The following is a 24,317-nucleotide window of genomic DNA, read 5'->3' on the forward strand; positions in this document are numbered from 1 at the left end:
AGACATGACCTGTCTTGCCTACCTTTAAATGCATTATTTCAACTTTTTCAGCCATATTACCAAAAAATGGCTTAAAGGGGTAGTTCGGTGAAAATAAGTATCCATACGATGGGTGATAAATTATTGATCGGAGTGATCCAGACTGCTGGGACCTGCACCAATTAGCCGAATGTGAAAGTTTTATCCCTGATGGGGAACTTCTATCTCTGTTAGAATGGAGTAGCAGTGTGCATGCCTGACCTCAGATCCTTTGACTCCCTATGGGCCAGCCAGAAAAGGCCGAGCATGGTGCAACCCCAAATGGAAGGAATAGATCGGCGATCTAGCATACCACAGTTGCTCTACTCTAATAGGGTGTTATTCTGCCGATCTGTGCAGGTCTAAGCAGTGGGACACCAACAAATCAATAATCTGTTATCTGTCCTGTGGTTTTCACCAGACAACCCTGTTAATGGAGAAATCCATAGCACAAGTCATTAATTATGTCAGACTACAGTTTTCATTATCAAGATATCTTGCGGCATCATGATACGTGTGCCAAGCTAGAAAATGCTAATGCTAATTTGTATACTGCTAACTTGAATATATGTACCCCTTAGCTATACGTTAAGTCCATGAATGTCTGTTTGTGATAAACAATATATCATTTGATCTCTCATTTGTAACCATAGTCTCCACGTTGTGTTTTTGTGACTGAATATTAACAGAGGCCATATCACAAATTTCAGCTTGGGACAATCCCGTTTTCTTAGAAGGGTCGCTCAACTATAAGTAGAGCACAGAATATCCTGTTACTGAGTACCTCAGGCAACCTATATTGAATTAGCTATCAATGTAACATACTGTACATACAGTGGCTTGTGAAAGTATCCACCCCCTTGCCTTTTTACCTATTTTGTTATATTACAACCTGTGTTTAAATATTTTTGCAATTTGATTTGTGTGTGATGCATCAGCACTAAATAGTCTAAGTTGGTCAAGTGAAGAGAAAATATATAGCATAAGTTAAATGTATGGGATCAAATAACTAATATTTGGCATGTGCATATTCATTCACCTCTTTTGCTATGATGTCCCTAAACATTTCTGGTGCAAGCAATTACCTTCATAAGTAACAATGCTTAGGGAAAGGAAGTCCATTTGGGTGCAATCTAAGTGTTGCATGGTCTGTCAGTATATACACTTTACCTTTTCTAAAATGCCACAGAGGCTGCAACACCATTATGCAAGAGGCACCACTAACCAAACAACATCATGATGACCAAGGAGATTTCCAAACAAGTCAGGAACAAAGTTGTTGAGAAGGACAATTAGGGTTGGGTTATAAAATAACATCCCAATCTCAGATATTCCCAGAGCACCATCAAATCCATTATCATCAAATAGAATGAGCATGGTACCATAACAAACCTGTCAAGAGAGGGCTGCCCACCAAAACTTTCAGGCCGGGCAAAGAGGTCATTTATTATAGAGGCAGCACACAGACCAAAGGTAACCCTGAAGGATCTGCAGAGACTGGAGTATCTGTCCATATGACCACAATAAGCCATAACCTCCATGGAGGTGGCCTTGATGGAAGAATGGGCAGAAAAAACCTTTACTTACACACAAAAACTGTAAGGCTCATTTTGAGTTAGCCAAAAGACATGTGGGAGATTCCCTAATTTATGGAGTTAGGTGCTGTGGTCAGATGAGACCAAAATTGAACTTTTTGTCCAACAAAGTAAACGCTATGTCACAGCTCATTACCCCAAGAACACCATCCCCACAGTGAAAAATTGTGATGGCAGCATCATGCTGTGGGGATATTTTTCAGCAGAACGGACAGGAAAAATTGTCCAAGTCGAAAGGAAAGAAGAATGGTGTGAAATACAGGGATATTCTTGAGCAAAACCAGTCTGTCAGTGATTTGAGACTGGGATGGAGGTTTTGGAGTAGCCTAGTCAAAGCCAGATCTTAAAGTGATTCTGTCACCTGAATTTGGCGGGCTATGTAAATACCCTGTTTTCGGTCTGAATGGGAGGTGTTTCTTCTTTTTTCCTCCACCCCATCCTTCCCCGCTGTCTGTAATTTTTTCCGGAATTGGAGTAGGTGTCCTCCATAGTTTGCTCGTGCGCAATGCAATCTTGTCCCGCGCACGTACAGTATGCTTTTTGCCCATCTGCGGGCAAAGCTGAAAAGCATTACTGCGCATGCACTGGCGCACTATATCCCGGAACACAGAGAAATACTTCCGGAACATAGTGCACCGGCACATGCGCAGTAATGCTTTTATTACCTTATAATTCCCCAAGAGGGCATTTAAAATGAGTGTCATTAAAGGGGTTATCCAGGATTTTGGATTTTTATTTGCTATTAGGCTAAGAACTTACTGGGAAGTAACTGCTAACTACCTGCCTGTTTTGCCCTACAACAATCTCTTCTGGCACAGAGCAGCGAATAATTATCCCCCTTCCGGTTATGTCACATCTAGAGTGCAGTTTCTACTCTTCCACTCTGTTCCGTCAATGGGGTGTCACTGTCAACGTCATGCAAATTGACAGCCAGCTCCCCGCTACTTAATTGTCAGGAATCGGCTGTTAATCAGCATGATATCAGCAGTGACACACCATTGACAGAGCAACGCAGATGAGAAAGAGCTGATGTGTTGACATGAGCTCAAGAAAATCACTGCCTGAACTGGAAAAAATTCATGTTAGGGCAGATAGTTAGCATTTACTACCAGTAAGTTGTTAGCCTCATAGAAAAAAACCCGTAAATGTTTTGCAGTAAAGATATTTATGTCTGTCTTCTATTTTCACCGTCCATATGACTGAGATTTGTGTTTGACAAGTCATGGGAACACCCAGTAAAGCAGTAGAGATTTTGCTTTCTTTCCTGACTCTGACATAAAAGATTAAAGTGGTTTCCGGTTGAAAATGAAAATGTGAATCCTTCCAACTCAGGCAGAGTGCGCTGCGAGAATTCACCGTTGTCTGCTCTGGAAACGGCGGACAGGTATGCAATATGCGTACTCCCGGGTAGCACCCGTCTAGTGGGCGTGACCTCGCTCAATACTCTTGTATATTAATGTATATATGTTTATGTGTATATGTATGTGTATACAGTATATGTATGAATATCAATGTTTGTGTGTTCATGAGAATTATGAGAAAAAAATCTGGACAGAATATTAACTGTTCTTTATGAAAATTATCTTTTCAGAGAGAAAGAGGACTAGAACTCTAGTGCCACTTATTGGAAGTAGCAATCCTAACAGTCAATGTTGACCCTTTACCGAGCCTTGTCACATGACTTAGAATAAAAACCAAACCAGAATCTCAATTTGCAGACACTGTGTTTAGGAGTACTGCCCCTCATCAGTGCAAAGTGGAGATCTGGTTTGGCTGAGTGAGAGGCGTCTGACCGGGATCCAAGAAGTATCGTTTCTTCTTGCGGAGAGTGACATGTTAAGCATGTCGAGATGAGGAGACTTAAAGCCGCAATGCTCCTCTGGGAAAACTGTTCTTTATAAGTTTCATGTTGTGATAAAGAAGGCTTCTAGTCACAGAGCGCTTGTTCCTTTCAGCGTTTTAATGAAAGCATTATTTCATATTTGGAGGTAGATTATTTTAGACTTGTTTGACTAACGATTTTTGGACAAGGAAATACTCCTGCAAACAGTAAATGATAAAAATCTCAGAAAACTATATTCATTCACTCATGTAATCAAATATGACGGCCTATTTAAATGTGATATATTTACTATGTGTCACGTATCCTACTGCATTTACAACCCTGAGCACATAGTGATATCAGGATGAAATGAATAGCTTCTGGTCCTAGCTGGCCCGCAGCCAAAAGCAACAAATAAATCTTCTTTTACTGCCAATATAATTTCTATTCTACAAAAAAAATGATATAAACCACATAATAAATAAAGACCTAATGATTCCTAGACAAAATATACCAAATGATCAGGTTTGCAAGACCAACAGCAAAGGAGGAAACAGGCCAAGAGCTGTAAAATGTTCCTATTTTCCTGCTTAGGTAGAAAGTACATGTCTTAATAAAGTACCGAACAACTGATTGTCCTCTGCTTCAACTGCACAGAAGCTTCAGTAACAGGCCTGAAAGTGTGGAGACATCCTCTGGGATTTGCTGCCTAGCCTTCACAATACAAGCATTATTCACACCGGTCTGCTAGCTAATGTCTTAATGGTCTTGTGTCTTGCCCTTGAGGCAGTTGTATTTTCTGTCACATCTCCAAAAAGCACAGCCTGATCCAATTATGAAAAGCATATTTTGTGATTTCAAGTTAAATCAAGATTTTTTTTTTTTAAGGAAGACTACTTTAAGCATTATATATAAGTCCCTTTCCTATGTGTGATTAAGGTTCTAAGTCTAAAATTACACTTTCTCCTAAGGGAAAAATAAAAAGTGTGTAAGTCCTTATATTGCATGTTGGGATGTGGAATCTCATTTGTTCCTCGCCATTAGCTACTAAAAAGCCCAAAGTCTTTAGCTGCTGTATACCAATGTCACCCTGTCCTACAGTCTGGCACCTGAGCCTTGTCTGAGAGACACAGGATGGGTCCTACCTGAATCCAACACCAATTCTCCAAACTAGCTAGTCACCATTCAGATGTGACCATTAGTGATGAGCGAACGTGTTCGGATAAGGTGTTATCCATGCACGTTCAGGTGCTAATCGAGTGTCTTCGGCGGTTCTGAAAAATATGTATGAGTCCGCGTGTTGAGCAATACCGTCTGATATTTGAAAGTATCGGTATTGGATGGTTTCGGCCGATATCCGAAAAATATCGGATATCGCCGATACCGATATCCGATACCAATACAAGTCAATGGGACACAAATATCGGAAGGTATCCTCTATGGTTCCCAGGGTCTGAAGGAGAGGATTGGTCGCGTGACTGCTCATGTGACCGCTCACGCGACCAATCACAAGCCACGACGTCATCGAAGGTCCTTCACGCGCTTATTCTTAGGAACAGAAGCATGGCGGTTGCAGCAGTTACAACCAGGGCGCGTCCGAGGGTGAGTATATCAATATTTTTTATTTTTATTCTTTATTTTACACATCAATCTTCATCCCGATACCGATTCTAGATATCGCAAAAAATATCGGAACTCGGTATCGGAATTCCGATACCGCAAATATCGGCCGATACCCGATACTTGCGGTATCGGAATGCTCAACACTACGCGTGACTTCTTATCTTGCGACTGTGGGGATTGCCTAACAAACAGGCAATCCATGCATGTGTAGTGGCTGCTGATCGGCCGTAAGACATGCAGATGAGGGGACTCGAACATATTGTTCAGGCACGCCGAAGACACTTGGTTAGCACCCGAGCAGGCTCTGATAACACCTTATCTGAACACGCTCGCTCATCACTGGTGACCATTAATGTGGATACTGTTTTGTATTCACAACATCAAAAAATGCCATCATGTCAGTTCTCCCCCACTCCATGCACGCATAATTCTGGTGTCCAGGTCCAAAAATGTTCCCTTATCTCCAATGCTAAATTTACAGTTCAGGGGAAATATAACGATTAGTGATGAGCAAATATACTCGTTACTCGAGATTTCTCAAGCATGCTCAGGTGTCCTCCGAGTATTTTTAGTGCTCGGAAATTTAGTTTTCCTCGCCTCAGCTGAATGATTTACATCTGTTAGCCAGCATAAGTTCATGTGGGGGTTGCCTGGTTGCTAGGGAATCCCCACATGTACTTATGCTGGCTAACAGATGTAAATCATTCAGCTGAGGCGAGGAAAACTAAATTTCCGAGCACTAAAAATACTCGGAGGACACCTGAGCATGCTTGAGAAATCTCGAGTAACGAGTATATTTGCTCATCACTAATAACGATTTAACTCTGCAGCCCTAAAGAATGGAAAGGAAGAGATTAAACTATTATTTTTGCTATCATTTTGTATTACCACACATGCAAAACCCATATAGACTGGATATCGGAGACTTATGATTCAATTATGACATTAATGTTTGATTGTTTCAGCAAAATGATTGATGTTTTCAATTTACCATAAGACAGAGAAGATATTTTTTTTTTTTGCTAACATTTTGCCTTCTACTATCTTAATTCCATTATTGGAGCTCTTTGATAAGCATGACATGTATAGATCAATGCATCTGCACAATTAAAGGGATTCTGTTACCATTTTTTTGCCACCTAATGAGAGCACAGCATAATGTAGAAGCAGAGACTGTGATTCTAGCGATGTGTCACTTACTGGGCTTTTTGATGTAGTTTTGCTAAAATTACTACATTATTTGCAGGAGATAATCACTAGAGGACTAGAAAACCTGCTGCCATGTAGCCCTCCATTAGCTCTGCATAACTCCGCCCCCACCACTGATTACACTGTAGATGCTGCCAATCAGTGCTGTGGGTGGAGTTACACAGAGCTCTACAGTCAGATAACTGCTAAGTCTGCAGCAGAAAACCTGTCATTTTATCAAAATGATAGCAAACAGCTCAATAAGTGACACATTGCTGGAATCAGGGTCTCAGTCTCTACATTATGCTGCTCTCAGATGGAGTAGTAAAAACCTGGTGACAGAAGCCCTTTAAGAACATATAAAAGATTATTATTATTAATAAAGATACATTTTGCCATAAGCTGTTTCATTCACCTTCATGTAAAAAGGAGTACATCCTAATTGAATATTGGAATCATGATGCCCTGGTAATTTTTGCATAAGTGTAATACTATAGCTCAGCTCCCATTTACTTGAATGGAAGATGAGCTTCAGTAGAAAAGAATGGCCACTACACGGCGTTCAGAGCAGATCCCAACAGATCTGATATTAATGATCTATTTTAAAGAGAGGCCATCAATACTTAATTTAATCTAAACATCTGGACAGCCCCTTTAATGATTTATTTCTAATGGCACATTTGTATATTGTGCCAGTACCATCAGCAAGTGCTACTGAATAGGGAATAATGGACGTAAAAGCAAATTGATTATATATTGTGGTTACAATATCTACAGAACACCATGAAAATGAAACAAGTAAAGGATAAAATTGTAAATGAGAACGCTCTAAGCTGGTATTATTTCTTAGTACAGTGTTGCCTTACAGAACCTAGAAACTTACAGGAGGGCCACGGGGTCCTATAACAGACATGCCCGGTTCTCCTGGATCTCCCTGCAGAGAGACAGCAGACAGAAAGAGTAAGGGTCAGACAACACAGAGGAGCAGTCAAGAGAAAGAGGACAGAAAAGGTTGGAGTCTAAATGACTGCACAAAGTGAAAAGCTTCGTGTATAGTTTGAAAAGAAGGGAAGAAATATTAGAATAGAAACAAAATAACAAAGCAAAGATATTAGAACTTTCCATTAATGCTTCCTAGACATCCAATATCAGCCTGTCACGCAATGTGCAATTAGTAAAACCTCTATCAAGACATTTCATCACTTTTGAAGGGGGTTCCTTCCAAACATTTATGATTTATCTACGGGAAAGGAGATACATGTATTATCACAGGGGCGTCTGACAGTTGGGATCTCCATGGATCTTGAGAACAGGGTCCAAGTTCTCATTGAACTGAATTGCAATGAACATGTAACCCTCCATTCACTATCTACTGACAGCTGACCTCTCCATCCCACACATGGTGAACGCACGTGTACACAGCTGCTCCACTCACACAGGAGACTCTGGTACACTCATTCTCGGGATTGCTGGGGGGCCCATTTGTTAGACCCCCAGCAATCATACACTTATCACCTGTCCTCTGGATAGATCATAAATGCTGTTTATGGGAAAACCTCTCTAACTGTAAGTTTGCAAATCCTTTCTATCCTTAGAGGAGATTAGGGTCTATGCACATTGCTTTTTCCAGTGTCTGTTTGACGTATGCACCAGAAAACTCCCGATGCCAAAATGTGTCCATATGATTCTAATCACCCGATGGAGACAAAAGCAGTGCTAACTTTGCATCTAGATGTAATTTTTTGGGGGTGTGAGAAGGTTGGGTTTTATACAGCATTTAATAAGCCTAAAGTAATAAGTAAATATTTGCATAATTAGAGATTTCCATATATTATTTCCAATATTACGGATGTGGTCTATTTACAAGTCTGAGAGATCGTACAGTAAAGCTAAAATTCCTTAGCCTTGCTGTTCGCACCTATCAGTAGACTGCTATAGAGCATGAGAGATATTCTCAATTACTTACTAAATAGGAATCTGCCACAAAGTTGCAACACTTTAATAGACTATTCATATATTGTGCTATGTGTGTCTATATTGGCTGATGATGGCCAATTTCTTGGAGCAGCTTGACTTTGAGTATTAGATCCTTTTAATGATGTTCTTCTGGCAAGAATTGACTTTCATACTACCAATAAGCCTTATCATGTGCTATAGCATTTATCTGCACACCTATGGAAGAAGCCCCAGAAGGTTTGTAGAGCATCTCATGAAATGTCTGTATGATTGGGTGACGGTGCACAACTAGCAGAGAAAGCCGATTCTTTCATAGACCCTGAGGCAACATGTGCACAATACAAACGATCACAGTCAATCAGAACATCTGACAGTATTTCCATGGGATGTAAGCTAATGCTTGCTCAATGGCAGTCAATGACAAGGGTCACATCTGTAATCTCTCATACATTTTCATTCTGGCACTTAGAAGACTGAAAACAGAGCTATCTGTATATGAAGCAAAGCATTCGATGGACGGACAGGGGGACGACATCACCAGGATGTGGTTTCACAGATTTATTGTCTAAGACAAACCATACTGCTTTTGATTTACGTGTAAGCAATAACAACTCATGTCAGTTTTTTGTGGCTTAGGCTGATTATATTTGTGGATCTGAAATACACCCAAGGCACAAGCTTATTTGGCTTTAGAATAAGCCGGTTTATCTTTTATGCAATTTTCATTTACATTACTTATTACACGGATCACTACTTTCTTTTAGATCTAGGTTTAAACTACACATAAGTCGAATGTCTGTGTTTTCATATCTTGTAGTGATACTGGGCTCGGTATAATTAAATTTTTATGAACAGCCTGTTCCCTATATGGTCCTCCATGGTGCAGGAAGCGTGAGCTTGACGTCAAAAGTTGCCCATGTCAGTCGCAGGCTACAGTTCCCATCATTCATAGCTGACCTCTATTATTTTCTCCAGGCTGTTCTTTACCCACTGCATTTCCTTGGCTTTAGGCAGGTGTTTGCACCCTTTGCCTTCAAAAAAGCATCAATTATTCAAGCTATGTTTGTACACAGTTTTTGAAGGAACTCGGCAGGAAAGTTGCTTCAAATATTTCAGAAAACTAACCACAGATCTTCTGTGGATGTAGGGTTATTTAAATACATTTTTTTTGTCTTATAATCTCACAGACTTGATGATGTTGAGATCAAGTAACTGTGAGGGCCATATAATCTCTCAGAACTTTTTGTTCTTTGTTACATCAAAGATAGTTCTCAAAAGGCATTAGCTATATGTTTGGGGTCATTGTCCTGCTGTAGAATACATTTGGAGCCATTCAAATGTCTCCCCAATGGTATTGCATGATGGATAAGTATTTGCATGAATTTATTAACATTGATGACACCTAGAAGTGTGGCTCAGTGGGCTGCCAAAGAGACTTACTACCACAGATGAAAGATGAAATCAGAAGATGTCCAGCAGTGCCATCAGCTCAGAACTGGCAGCAACCAGTCGGACACAGCTACACACATCTACTGCTTAGAGAATTGGTGTTCATGGAAGAATTTAGTCCAAAACCTTCCATGGCCATGGCGAAAACATGGCCAAGTGACTCGACTATGCATGAAAATATAAAAACCTGGGAGCAGAAAACTGACAACAGGTATTCTGGACTGATGAGTCAAAGTTTGATATATTTGGCTATAAGGCTAGGTTCACATTGCGTTAGTGAGTGTCTGCTGACGGAATCCGTTTCATAGCGGCACTAACGCTATGTAATGGATCCGTTAGTGCACCCATTGCCCGCAATTATGTAGCGCATCGCTAACGCATGCCATTATTGGCATGCGTTAGTGATGTGCCGTTATTTTGTGACGGACCCTCGAACGCTGCTTGCAGCGTTTTGGGGTCCATTCCCACTAGCGCAGATAGAGCATCTGCGCTAGCGTGATCGCATAACGCGATCCCTTTTTGGCAATTGCGTTAACGCAGTCCGTTAGCCTATGCGCTAAACAGACTGCATTAACGCAATGTGAACCTAGCCTAACAGAAGGGAGTTTGTCATCAAAGGGCTGGAGAGCGATACAACAAATAAAGGTACCGTCACATTTAGTGACGCTGCAGCGATCTAGACAACGATGCCAATCACTGCAGCGACGCTGTGTGGTCGCTGGAGAGCTGTCACACAGACAGCTCTCCAGCGACCAACTATGCGAAGTCACCTGGTAACCAGGGTAAACATCGGGTTACTAAGCGCAGGGCCGCGCTTAGTAACCCGATGTTTACCCTGGTTACCAGTGTAAATGTAAAAAAAACCAAACACTGCATACTTACATTCCGGTGTCTGTCCCCCGGCGCTCTGCTTCCTGCACTGTGTCAGCGCGGCCGGCCGTAAAGCAGAGCGGTGCCTTACCGCTGTGCTTTATGGCCGGCCGGCGCTGACAGTGCAGGGAAGCAGAGCGCCGGGGGACAGAAACCGGAATGTAAGTATGTAGTGTTTTTTTTTCATTTACACTGGTAACCAGGGTAAACATAGGGTTACTAAGCGCGGCCCTGCGCTTAGTAACCCGATGTTTACCCTGGTTACCAGTGAAAACATCGCTGAATCGGAGTCACACACGCCGATTCAGCGATGTCTGCAGGAAATCCAGCGACGACATAAGGTTCTGGCCTTTCTGCTCCAACCAACGATGTCACAGCAGGATCCAGATCGCTGCTGCGTGTCAAACACAGCGATATCGCTATCCAGGACGCTGCAACGTCATGGATCGCTAGCGATATCGTTGTTAAGTCGCTCAGTGTGAAGGTACCTTAAGTGTTTGTAGGTAACAATGAAGCATGGGGGATTTTTGCAAGTTCGGGGCTGCATTTCAACAAATGGAGTTGGGGATTAGTCTGGATTAATGGTATCCTCAATGCTGAGAAATAGAGGCAGATATTTATTTATCATACAATGCCATGAGGGTCCTGTCTGATTGGCTCCAACTAATTCTGAAGCAGGACATCAATCCTAAACATACAGCCAATATCATTAGGAAATATCTTCAATGTAACGAACAAACACTTTTATAAGTGATGATATGGGCCCCTACAGAGCACTGATCTCTACATCATCTAATCCATGTAGGATTACAAGAAGAGACAGAAGGATATTTACAAGCAATCTAAGGTTACTTCTCCAAGATGTTTTGAAAAATCTCCCAGCCGAGTTCCTTCAAAAACTCACAACTGTGCAAGTAAAGAGTACAAAGAAGAAATGATGCTGATTTGAAGGCAAAGGGTGGTCAAATCAAATATTTATTTCATGTAAATTTCTCTTTTGTTCATGGACTTTGCGTTTTGTTAATTTATAAAAATAACCTATTAACATATTTCTTAAAGCACTTTTCACACTTTCCTAAAACTTTTTAAAAGTGCTGCATATATTGAGGACTTTTAACTTCACACTGCATACTGTTAACTAGAATACCCCTTTAAGGTTTCCTTCACACAGTTCTTTTTCAGCATGTTGCATGAAAAAAACACATTTAAATACTTTAGGATTTCTTAAATATAACATACTTTTATTTCATTTTTTTGTGTGCTACTCAATTGCTATTGTATTTGCAAGGAGTTTGTATATTCTCCACCAATTTGTGCAGGGTACCTTCTGGTACTCAAGTTATCTCTCATTCACAAAAAAAAAATGCTGTTAAGCTAATTATCTATTAGATTAGTTCTATTGTTTATTTCCAAGACAGAGATATTAGATTGTGAGCCCCACTGTTGACAGAGGCAAATGTAACTGATAAGTATCTCCATATTGCCCTGCAGGATGTTTTAAACTATAGCATATATGCAAAGGGAAATATAAGTGATATTTTACAACTTTGTACAATTTCATAAATATTCGATTTGAGTTTTGAAAGAAGAGTTTAAAAGTGATAGGAAGAGAATACAATTGTTTGCAAAATAAGTCTTTTGATAGTGTCAAAAGTCACTTGAAAGAGCTGTTGACCAATCAATGTACACTAGATCTGGTATTCACATGTCCATGGCCAGGTCAGTATTCTGTGAGTGCTGGACTGGAGATCTGCAAACCTCCTTATCTCCTGGCATTTCCTGCTCTTCTTTTGATTAACTGGGCAATGATGATGTAGGGCCATCAAAAGAAGAGTTGGGAATGCCAGGAGGCAAGGAGATATGCAGGCCTCTCATCCAGCAGGCACAGATCACTGACCTCTCTGATGGACTGGAGTCCTGCAAATATGTTCTCCGATCCCTACTGAGCACTATTTCTTTTTTTTTATTGGGTATTTTATTAGTTGCCTGGGTTTGTAATTGATTCCTAAATACATTTTATAGTAAAATACAGTTGTTGGAGTTTGCATACACTTTGGAAAGTTCTGTTGAAAAGCAAGAGTATCTTGTGAAAATTGAATCCACTTGACCTGTCTTTCAGCACCATATATCTGAATCTAAGTAAATTTACCAGCTTAGAAAATAGCACTACATTATGTTACTTAATTTGTCATACCTTGGTTGTTCCCAGTCTTCTTCTTGAACGACACAAGATGTAGCTTGTTCCTGCCAGCCATATTCCCTCAAATAAGTCAATCTATTTTAAATGCGGTAATTATTGTTTCCGTTATATCTAAAAATCAAATTATAGGCCTAGTCGTTGTCCAAGTGAGGATGTGACTTTAGACAGAGCCATATCTGGTTGTGGGAAAATGTAGCTGTACAACTACTTTAAGCCAAGACTTTTCGTTGAAAACCAAAAAACATTTACATGTTTGTAGACTGTTTTCCATTTCCTAAATGTGTTAGTATTCAGTAAAGGTACTGTCACACTAGACGATATCGCTAGCGATCCGTGACGTTGCAGCGTCCTCGCTAGCGATATCGTCCAGTGTGACAGGCAGCAGCGATCAGGCCCCTGCTGGGAGATCGCTGGTCGGGGAAGAAAGTCCAGAACTTTATTTCGTCGCTGGACTCCCCGCAGACATCGCTGAATCGGTGTGTGTGACACCGATTCAGCGATGTCTTCACTGGTAACCAGGGTAAACATCGGGTAACTAAGCGCAGGGCCGCGCTTAGTAACCCGCTGTTTACCCTGGTTACCAGCGTAAAAAAACAAACAGTACATACTTACATTCAGCTGTCTGTCCCTTGCCGTCTGGTCCCTGCACTGACTGCTGGCCGCAAAGTGAAAGTGAAAGCACAGCACAGCGGTGAGTCACACAGCGGTGACTCACCGCTGTGGCTGTGCTCTGCTTTCACTTTACGGCCAGCAGTCAAGGCAGGAACCAGACGGCAAGGGACAGACAGCTGAATGTAAGTATGTACTGTTTGTTTTTTTACGCTGGTAACCAGGGTAAACATCGGGTTACTAAGCGCGGCCCTGCGCTTAGTTACCCGATGTTTACCCTGGTTACCGGGGACCTCGGGATCGTTGGTCGCTGGAGAGCGGTCTGTGTGACAGCTCTCCAGCGACCAAACAGCGACGCTGCAGCGATCCGGATCGTTGTCGGTATCGCTGCAGCGTCGCTTAGTGTGACGGTACCTTTAGATTCATCAATGCCAGTAAAAGAGTGGCCTGGGATAGGTTGCTTTCTCCAAAATAACTTTTCTTTCCAGGAAGTCGGGATGATGCAATTGGGTAAGATATGATGTCCTAACTGGAGAGATTGCTGTATCATAATACTAAGATGTTTTCATGAAAATAGAAATATGGTCATGGATGTGTAGTCAGTCATCAATTGCCACCATCATTGTGAGTGGGTTTTTTGTGTGGAATTTCCAATTTTTTTTAAATACATTGAGCAAGTAATAAAACATTAGTGCTTTTTTTTTAGATAAAAACTCTTACAAAACACTGAAAACATTTTTTTCATGATTCTCATTGGCTTTTATGTAAAACTAGCTGAAGAGCCCGGCGTTGCCTGGGCATAGTAAATATCTGTGGTTAGTTATAGCACCACACTTCTCTTATTTTCCCATCACGCCTCTCATTTTCCCAATCACATCTTTCATTTTCCCCCTCACATCTCTCATTTTCCCCCTCACTCCTTATTTTCCCCCTCACTCCTTATTTTCCCCCTCACTCCTTATTTTCTCTCTCACTCCTTATTTCCCCCCTCACTCCTTATTTCCCCCCTCACTCCTTATTTTCCCCCTCACTCCTCTCATTCCCCCCTAACACTTGTCATTTCGACCTCACATCTGTCATTTTCTGATCACTCCACTATTTTCCCTCACTCCTCTCATTTTGCACTCACACCTCTCATTTTCACCTCAGTATATACATGTTTATCATCTCCCTTATATATAGTATACACCTGTATGTCATCTGCTGTATATAGTATATACCTGTATGTCATCTCCCCTGTATACAGTATATACCTGCTGTGTGTCATCTCCCCTATATATAGCATATACCTGTATGTCATCTCCTCATATATAGTATATACCTGTATGTCATCTCCTTCTATATATAGTATATACCTGTATATCATCTCCTCCTGTATATAGTATATACCTGTGTGTCATCTCCCCTGTATATAGCATATACCTGTATGTCATCTCCTCATATATAGTACATACCTGTATGTCATCTTCTATATATAGCATATACCTGTATGTCATCTCCTCCTGTATATAGTATATACCTGTAGGTCATCTGCTCCTGTATATAGTATATACGTGTATGTCATCTCCTCCTGTATATATATGTACCTGTATGTCATCTCCTCCACTATATAGTATATACTTGTATGTCATCTCTCCTGTATATAGTATATATCTGTGTGTCATCTCCCCTGTATATAGTATATACCTGTGTGTCATCTCCTCCTGTATTAGACCTCGTTCACACGTTATTTGCTCAGTATTTTTACTTCAGTATTTGTAAGCTAAATTGGCAGCCTGATAAATTCCCAGCCAACAGGAAGCCCTCCCCCTGGCAGTATATATTAGCTCACACATACACATAATAGACAGGTCATGTGACTGACAGCTGCCGTATTTCCTATATGGTACATTTGTTGCTCTTGTAGTTTGTCTGCTTATTAATCAGATTTTCATTTTTGAAGATAATACCAGACTTGTGTGTGTTTTAGGGCGAGTTTTGTTTGTCAAGTTGTGTGTGTTGAGTTGCGTGTGGCGACATGCATGTAGCGACTTTTGTGGGATGAGTTTTGTGTGGCAACATGCGTGTAGCAACTTTTTGTGTGTCAAGTTGCATGTGACAGGTTAGTGTAGCAAGTTGTGTGCAGCAAGTTTTGCACATGGCGAGTTTTGCGCGTGGCGAGTTTTATGTGTGGTGCCTTTTGAGTATGTGCAAGTTTTGTGTGAGGCAACTTTTGCATGTGTTGCAACTTTTGTGCATGTGGCAATTTTTCCGCGTGTGCAAGTTTTGCGTGTGGTGAGTTTTCCATGAGGTGAGTTTTGCACTTGTGGCGAGTTTTGCGTGAGCCTAGTTATTGCATGTGGCGAGTTTTGCGCGTGGCGAGTTTTGAGCGGAGACTTTTGTGTTTTGACTTTTATGTGGCGAGGTTGGTGTATGTGTGGTGAAATGTGTGCTGAGGGTGGTATATGTGTTCAAGCACGTGGTAGTGTGTGGCGCATTTTGTGTGTGTTCATATCCCCGTGTGTGGTGAGTATCCCATGTCGGGGCCCCACCTTAGCAACTGTACGGTATATACTCTTTGGCGCCATCGCTCTCATTCTTTAAGTCCCCCTTCTTCACTTTTCCTTTCACTTTTCCCCATTATGTAGATAGGGGCAAAATTATTTGGTGAATTGAAAAGCGCGGGGTTAAATTTCCACCTCACAACATAGCCTATGATGCTCTCAGGGTCCAGACGTGTGACTGTGCAAAATTTTGTGGCTGTAGCTGTGATGCCTCCAACACTTTTCCTTTCACTTTTTTCCCCATTATGTAGATAGGGGCAAAATTGTTTGGTGAATTGGAACGCGCGGGGTTAAAATTTTGCCTCACAACATAGCCTATGACGCTCTCGGGGTCCAGACGTGTGACTGTGCAAAATTTTGTGGCTGTAGCTGCGACGGTGCAGATGCCAATCCCGGACATACACACATACATACACACACACACACATTCAGCTTTATATAGTAGATATGACTGTGTTGACTCATTGTTGTCAACAGGTTGTACAATACTTGCTTGTTTTTTTTAGCTTAGATGTGAGAAAGGCATACATTTAGAGCGTTTTCACAAAGTGCTGAGCCGTCTTTATTGAGGTCCAGTAAGAAAGTGTCTCCAGTTTAATAGAGCAGCCACACACATACACATGGCCTTTGTGGTGAGGATTTCTGGTCAGTATAACGTTTTCATCACTTCTGTGGGTGTTTATGAGGCTGTAATTTCAACACAGGCAAAGGTTTGGCCATGTGGTCGCTAGCGCCAAGTTGGTGTGGTGGTACCAAGCATTAAGTGTTGTCATTAATCCTAAATAGCTCGGTGCTTAGCATGGGAGTCATTATGTGCAGCAGAGTCTTTTATCTACAGACATGGAAGTAGAGAAGCAGAAACTCAAAAGAGGAGTCATTTGGTTGTTTTTGCTCCACATAAACACTTTCCAGATGGCTAAACATGTGGTTAGAGGGTATTTTGTGGAAAAGCGGAGCTGACTCACCTTCTCTCCAGGATGACCCTTTAATCCCTGGATCATTTACATCAGACACAGCCCCATGTAGGATTGTAAAAGTTAAGAGAAGTAGAAAGAAAAGATAGGTGAGCTTCATAGAGACAGAGCCGATGTTGGCATGCATCATGTACATTAAACTGTTGCATATTAGTTGACTCTTGTGTGGCACAAGCCTTGCCAAGGACATACAACATAGAAATCTGTGATACAGATGTGACCCCAAGTCACTGGACTTCTGGCATGACGTCTTGTGACCTATTCCTTGTATTCATTACATAAAAAACTGAAATGAAAAAAGACTGGTCTGTTCTCTGTGAAAAAACTGTTTATCAACTTAAACTAATGTAATGCAGGTGACGGGATTAGCTGTACTAAGAGCACTAATTAGCTCCAATTAACGAAGACTTGACAGGCCTGCAGCTATCGCCAAATCTGCATGAGCCTGACGTTATGCTGGCAATAACACAGTGACAAATTCTACAGAACAATGGGATTTAATGGATTTGTACAGTTCCTTGCTTTTAGTTGACCAGTCTACTATCAAGGCTAAAATGACGTTTTTCAGAGAACCATCGCTGTCTACCTTACATTTAGCACGCACATTTTTTGGCAATACCAAAAGTACAGTTTTCAAAAACCTCAGTGCAAATTTAAAAGTTGAGAAAATACATATTACACAGATGACTAATGAGGTTTCCTAATCAACTTTAGTCCGGTTTCAGACATCAGGTTTTTTCATCATATGTGAAAAGTGGTCTGTGATTTTTTTTTGCGTTGCCGAACCCAATTTTGATCAGCATGTCAGTTTTTACAATCAGTTGCATCTTCTGACAATTAAGGAAAAATACGGACAGCACATGGGTGATATTTGTGCCTCTGTTTATTTTGCAGGTAATGGCACCCAAAACAATGGGACATGTGAAAAGGCACATTCAGTGCAAAGGGTCCGTGAATTTCACCTGTAATCAGTGTCAATGTGATCAGTGAATTTTGCCTATATCATTGTCAATCTAATCACCATGTACACACAAAATAATGCAACTATAACATGCGTATAGCACGGCAGAGACAATTGCATGCGTTGGAGTGCTACACCTTATCTATTACTATCATAATTCATTTCATGCTAATTTTTACACAAAGCCACACAATACAGCAGAAAGTAAAATGTAAAATTATGAAGAATCAACTTAGAACTGGATAGTATAAAGTAGATGTATATTAGACTTTAGATGATAAGGTGGACACAGATGCATCAATTTCTGTTTCTACAATGAGTTTTCTCATCAGAAAAAAAGTATTAGAAATAAATAGATATTAAGCTTAATAAAAACACCCCAAGCAGACCAGATCTCTACTCTATATTGCATTGAAGCCTTTACTGTTCTGTATGCAGACAGCTTAGTAACAGTATAATTGTCATCTTTTTTAAAGGGGTGGTGTTGCCAAAAATGTCTTTTAAGGGTCAGGATAGCATAAAAAACATATTAATGCACACCTCATGGATACTCCTGGTTTTTTGTTTCCTGTTCCTGATGCTTCCAAATACACAGGAAATGGCCATTCAGTGGCAGAGTCGAATCAATGGTGTGGTCAGTGATTTGCTAAGCAGTCATTCCCTGTGTGTTCCTTATGCCGATCTAAACCATTAGTTTTTTTAGTAATTATTTCATTTTATGATAGTTTATCTATCAGACTTTTTAGGGGTTTTTATCTTCGAATCAATGGTGTGGTCAGTGATTTGCTAATTCCGTGTGTGTTCCTTATGCCGATCTAAACCATTAGTTTTTTTTTAGTAATTATTTCATTTTATGATAGTTTGTCTATCAGACTTTTTAGGGGCTTTTATCTTCGAATAAATGGTGTGGTCAGTGATTTGCTAAGCAGTCATTCCCTGTGTGTTCCTTATGCCGATCTAAACCATTAGTTTTTTTTTAGTAATTACCATATTTCATTTTATGATAGTTTATCTATCAGACTTTTTAGGGGCTTTTATCTTCGAATAAATGGTGTGGTCAGTGATTTGCTAAGCAGTCATTCCCTGTGTGTTCCTTATGCCGATCTAAACCATTAGTTTTTTTTAGTAATTACCGTATTTCATTTTATGATAGTTTATCTATCAGACTTTTTAGGGGCTTTTATCTTCGAATAAATGGTGTGGTCAGTGATTTGCTAAGCAGTCATTCCCTGTGTGTTCCTTATGCCGATCTAAACCATTAGTTTTTTTTTAGTAATTACCGTATTTCATTTTATGATAGTTTATCTATCAGACTTTTTAGGGGCTTTTATCTTCCTTCAGCAGGAGAACTATTTTATTAGTCAAAGTATTGTAAGGTATATGGTTATTATTACCAGTCCTAATATTATAATGATAAGCAATATGTTTATGAAATTTGCTTAGAAGGATTGCATACGAGTCCATCCTATATAAACTATTATTATTATGCTATAGCGCCATCACATAGCGTTTTACTTACATTATCATCGCTGTCACAATCTAACTTCCCTATCAGTATGTCTCTGGAGTGTGGGAGGAATGCAGAGAACTTTAAGAAAACCTGCAAACATGGTGAGAATATACAAATTATTTGCATATATTGTCCCTAGTGGGATTTGAATCCTCGGCCCCAGCGCTGCAAGGCTACAGTGCTAACCACTGAGCCACCATAATCATCCGTATAGTCAATATGTAGGTCTTTTTCGTAGGTCTATCCATGCAGGTCTATTTGGGCAGCATGGTGGCTTAGTGGTTAGCATTATATTGTTGCAGTGCTGGGGCTCTGGGTTCAAATCCAACCAAGAACAACACCTGCATGGAGTTTGGATGTTCCTCCCATACACCAAAGACATACTGATATGGAATTTAGACTGTGAGCATCATCAGGGACAGTGATGTTGATATCTGTTGAATTAATGGAGCTACGGTATACTTGTATACGTGAATACATTATTTATGATCTGCCTCAATGCTGCATCTATTTAGTAACATGAAAATTGCCACATATTTCATCCATGGCTAGGATATGCTTCATAAAATCCAATCATAATGCTTTTGTTTCTAATCATTTTACTTCCAAAAGCTTAAAATATAGCTTGAAACGAATTTTGCTGTAAAGCACAAAATGAACTAGGTTATCTGATAAAAAAAAGCTATAATAAATTGTAAACTACTCTGCTATAAATATAAATTTAATGACTGGTTGGAAAAACTAACAATTTCTCCACATTAATTTTCTCATGTTCAGCAGGAAATCAATCTGCTTTCTTTAGCAGTGGGATCCACAATCTCTGTCTATATCTCCAACTCTCTATGAAAGTTCATGACACCCGTAATAAGGAAAAGTCAACATGTATTCCCCCGTTCCCAAGCAAGAAAAAGGATTTCGATATGGGTTTCAATTTCCTCGTTGTGAATGCGGGATTCAGACCAGTAAATTAACCTTAATGCAGTTCAGCAGGTTGCCTTACTCAGGGACATCTATTACATGCTGCTAAAGAAAACAGCCAGTCCTAAACCAGCCGCTAACATGAGCGTTACATTTCCAATTACCAGACATATAAAAATGTCAATGCTTTCTGTCGTTTTATTTCTAAGACTTATATGCATCGCTTAGGTTTTGTAGGGTAGCGTTATTCAGGTGTAATTCCAGCAGCTGTATCCACATGCATAAGAAAGGTAAGGAAGGGCTAGCAAAGAGGGCAAATGCCCTTGGCATCTCCTGTCTTCCAGATGTGGGTTGACTCTGGTGGAACAGTAAAGCTTCAGTCCATTGGTAAGCTTTGAACAATGACTGTATAAAGTATCATTATTGTTAAAAAGCCTTTTACTTTGTTGTATGGCCCAAAGCAACAATCACTCATTCAAATTTTCTCAAAGGCGATAAAGGCAATGAGAAGAGCCCCGATAATCCTTCAGCAAGACATTACTGCCGGCTCAGTATGGGCTGCTATCTCTACATTCCTTCCCTTAACAGTAAACTACTGTAAACCTGTTAAAGGATGCTTCTTCATCTTGCACCACTTACTATATCCCCTAAGGCCAATCGTTGCCAGCCCTCCCTTACATGTGTTCAATTTGTTTCCATGGCTAAAAAGCGTTCACACACAGAAAAGTGAAGAATTACACTCACCACGCGTCCTGGCATCCCAAGACCACCTTTATCTCCCTGATAATCAATGGAAATCACAAGGAACTTTAACAAGGATTCTGAAATATGTTGAGAACTTTACAGACTATATGCAGACATACACCAAATTGTGTTTTAGTGCATCAATGTTTGCATTTTAACTATTCATCACAAAATTTGAATTTCTTTATTAAATGTTTACATTTTTTAAATAATTTCTATAATCATGGAAAATTGCATTAAATACAGGTTTGTATTGTATTCTGAAGAGACATCTTATAAACCTATATTGTATATTGTTTTTCTTTATGTTATGTCTAGAATACAACATATGTATAAGTTTGTGAGATTGACTCCGAAAGGAATAACCAAAATGTGGAAGGCCATGGTGGAACACCTCATTCTTAATCTATACAGGTTGGGGTACAACAAATTGATGATGTGACTGCATACTAGCTCCTGAGATGACAAGGCTAGAGAGCTCCCAAGATGGCAAGGTTAGGGAGCTCCCGAGATGACAATTCTAGAGAGTAGAGTTGAGCGACCTTGACCTTTTTAGAGTCGAGCCGGGTTTTGCGAAACCCGACTATGTCCAAAGTCGGGTCGAGTGAAATCGGCCGATTATGACGTAAAGTCGGGATCGACCGAAACACGAAACCCAATGCAAGTCAATGGGGCAGCATAGTCGGCAGTGAGTGGGGGCCAGGAAAACACCTAGAGTGGCCATTTTAATGTCAAAACCATCCATTCTTCTTAATGAAGCTTGTCAAGCGTAATTTACCTTATAATAATTGGAAGGCATTTGAAATTGGGGGTCATTTGGCTAAAGTTGTGGGGGGTAGGGCTGGTTCAAGTAATTAGTGGGCCCAGGAAATCTGGACCACGTCACGGCAGTGGAGCAGGGAGAGGTAAGTATTTCAACTTTGCAAGTGCTGTGAACCTGAGCAAGCAGGGGGGGCCCACTCGTTGGCATTGGCACTGGCACAGGGCCCCTCAAAGTACAGCGGTGTGTTTGCACGGCGGGGGCGCCTCCCACCGGCAGCAACACTTTTGCGTACTATGAGAGGCCCTGTGCCAGTGACGTCGCCAACTAGTATTCCTCCCCCCACCTGATGAAGGAACCTGCACTTTCATCTGCACCTTCCTCTTTGTCCCCGTGTAAGGTGGTATGGTATGCGGGAAGAGCAACCTGACTTTCAGCAGGGTCACAATGTTGTTGTGTAGCGTGCACGGGGAATGTTGCGTTATGGGTCAATGTACCAGCAGACTCATCTATCACTGGCTGGGCAATGGGCACGATGAAGTGGAAACACAGATATAGGCCCAAAGAAGAAAGTGGGCTAAATGCAGTTCAAAATTGGTAACACAGGAATAACCAGGGGGCATTGCAGTGGAGGACAACTGGAATGAGAGGCTGACACAGAGAGTAGGGCCAAATCAGTAAGTAGTCGAAATGCAGTTCAAAATTGGCAACCGTAGTAAACAGGCGGCACAGCTTTGTTCAGTGGAGGAGAACAGCAAGGAGTGGCAGACACCGATAGTAGGCCCCAAACCAACTAGTACGCCAAATGCAGTTGTTCCATTTAACCACAATTTAATGAGAGCCTGAAGATAGAAGCTCAGGAAAGGCAACCTGGGGAACACCTTGGAGTGTAACACACCATCTCTCTCCACCCCATACCCATTTTGTATGGCCTAATGCAGTGTACTTTTCTACAACTACTAAACGAGAGTCGGAAGACCGAAGCAATGGCAAGGAAACCTGGGGAACACCTTAGAGTGTAACACACCCTCTCTCTACACCCCATACCCAATTTGAAGGCCTAATGCAGTGTAGTTTCCAAGAACTACTAAACGAGAGCCGGAAGATCGAAGCTCAGGAAAGGCAACCTGGGGAACACCTTGGAGTGTAACACACCCTCTCGCTACACCCCATACCCAATTTGAAGGCCTAATGCAGCGTAGTTTCCAACAACTACTAAACGAGAGCCGGAAGATCGAAGCTCAGGAAAGGCAACCTGGGGAACACCTTGGAGTGTAACAAACCCTCTCTCTACACCCCATACCCAATTTGTAGGCCTAATGCAGCGTAGTTTCCGACAACTACTAAACGAGAGCATGAAGATCGAAGCTCAGGAAAGGCAACCTGGGGAACACCTTGGAGTGTAACACACCCTCTCTCTACACCCCATACCCAATTTGTAGGCCTAATGCAGCGTAGTTTCCGACAACTACTAAACGAGAGCCGGAATATCGAAGCTCAGGAAAGGCAACCTGGGGAACACCTTGGAGTGTAACACACCCTCTCTCTACGCCCCATACCCAATTTGTAGGCCTAATGCAGCGTAGTTTCCGACAACTACTAAACGAGAGCCGGAATATCGAAGCTCAGGAAAGGCAACCTGGGGAACACCTTGGAGTGTAACACACCCTCTCTCTACACCCCATACCCAATTTGAAGGCCTAATGCAGTGTAGTTTCCAAGAACTACTAAACGAGAGCCGGAAGATCGAAGCTCAGGAAAGGCAACCTGGGGAACACCTTGGAGTGTAACACACCCTCTCGCTACACCCCATACCCAATTTGAAGGCCTAATGCAGCGTAGTTTCCAACAACTACTAAACGAGAGCCGGAAGATCGAAGCTCAGGAAAGGCAACCTGGGGAACACCTTGGAGTGGAACACACCATCTCTCTACACCCCATACCCAATTTGAAGGCCTAATGCAGAGTAGTTTCCAAGAACTACTAAACGAGAGCCGGAAGATCGAAGCTCAGGAAAGGCAACCTGGGGAACACCTTGGAGTGTAACACAACGTCTCTCTACACGACGGAAGGGCTGATTCTTAGGAAGGAAGGCTGTTGGAAATAAGCATTGCGCGTCCGAGGGTGATTATATTCTTATTAGGTATATACTCACCCTCGGACGCGCCCTGCTTCTTTATTTGGAATGAATGTTTATTTGCAATGTGGTGTTGACTTTCTCTATTATTTTGGTAATTAATGATTTTATTATTTTCATTATTTTGCATCTTCTCGGCAATAATATAAAGAAGACGCGACAGGACAACACTCGGTGGATGCCATATGTGTGTTTTCAATTTAAAAAAACTTTCAGTTAACTACTTGCAGGAGAAAGTAATTGTAGCTGGTGGCCATTTTTAGTACTGTACCAGATTAGAGTTGTGTGTTTGTTTTTAATGTTAAAATGTCTGCATTTGATATCTCACCAGTATTTTCTTTTTTATAAGCAAAATACTTATTTTTATATTTTCTGATGTTGGTTCCAGGGGTACACGGCCAGCAGTGCCCTGGTCAGTGTAGTAGTAGTTGAAAGAATGG

At 41.1% G+C, this 24,317-nt stretch overlaps 1 protein-coding gene across 7 annotated transcripts in view; it reads right to left on the reverse strand.

Annotated features, from left to right (window-relative positions):
* Window positions 1-24,317, reverse strand: part of COL13A1 (collagen type XIII alpha 1 chain) — a 428,454-nt gene that overhangs the window by 193,382 nt on the left and 210,755 nt on the right. The window contains exons 1-2 of one of the 7 annotated variants that reach the window (XM_069753230.1): window positions 16,839-17,607; window positions 7,130-7,180 (exon numbers count right to left, since the gene is read on the reverse strand). The exons of 5 other annotated variants lie outside the window; for them this stretch is intronic. In XM_069753230.1, coding sequence (XP_069609331.1) covers window positions 7,130-7,180; window positions 16,839-16,874 — 87 coding nt within the window. In that variant the 5' untranslated portion in view covers window positions 16,875-17,607. Of the gene's footprint in view, window positions 1-7,129; window positions 7,181-16,838; window positions 17,608-20,980; window positions 21,017-24,317 lie in introns of those variants that run through there. One more of the 7 variants, XM_069753224.1, reaches the window with a different exon arrangement.

The sequence above is a fragment of the Ranitomeya imitator genome, chromosome 2, assembly GCF_032444005.1.
Source record: "Ranitomeya imitator isolate aRanImi1 chromosome 2, aRanImi1.pri, whole genome shotgun sequence".
NCBI classification, from domain to species: Eukaryota; Metazoa; Chordata; class Amphibia; order Anura; family Dendrobatidae; genus Ranitomeya; species Ranitomeya imitator.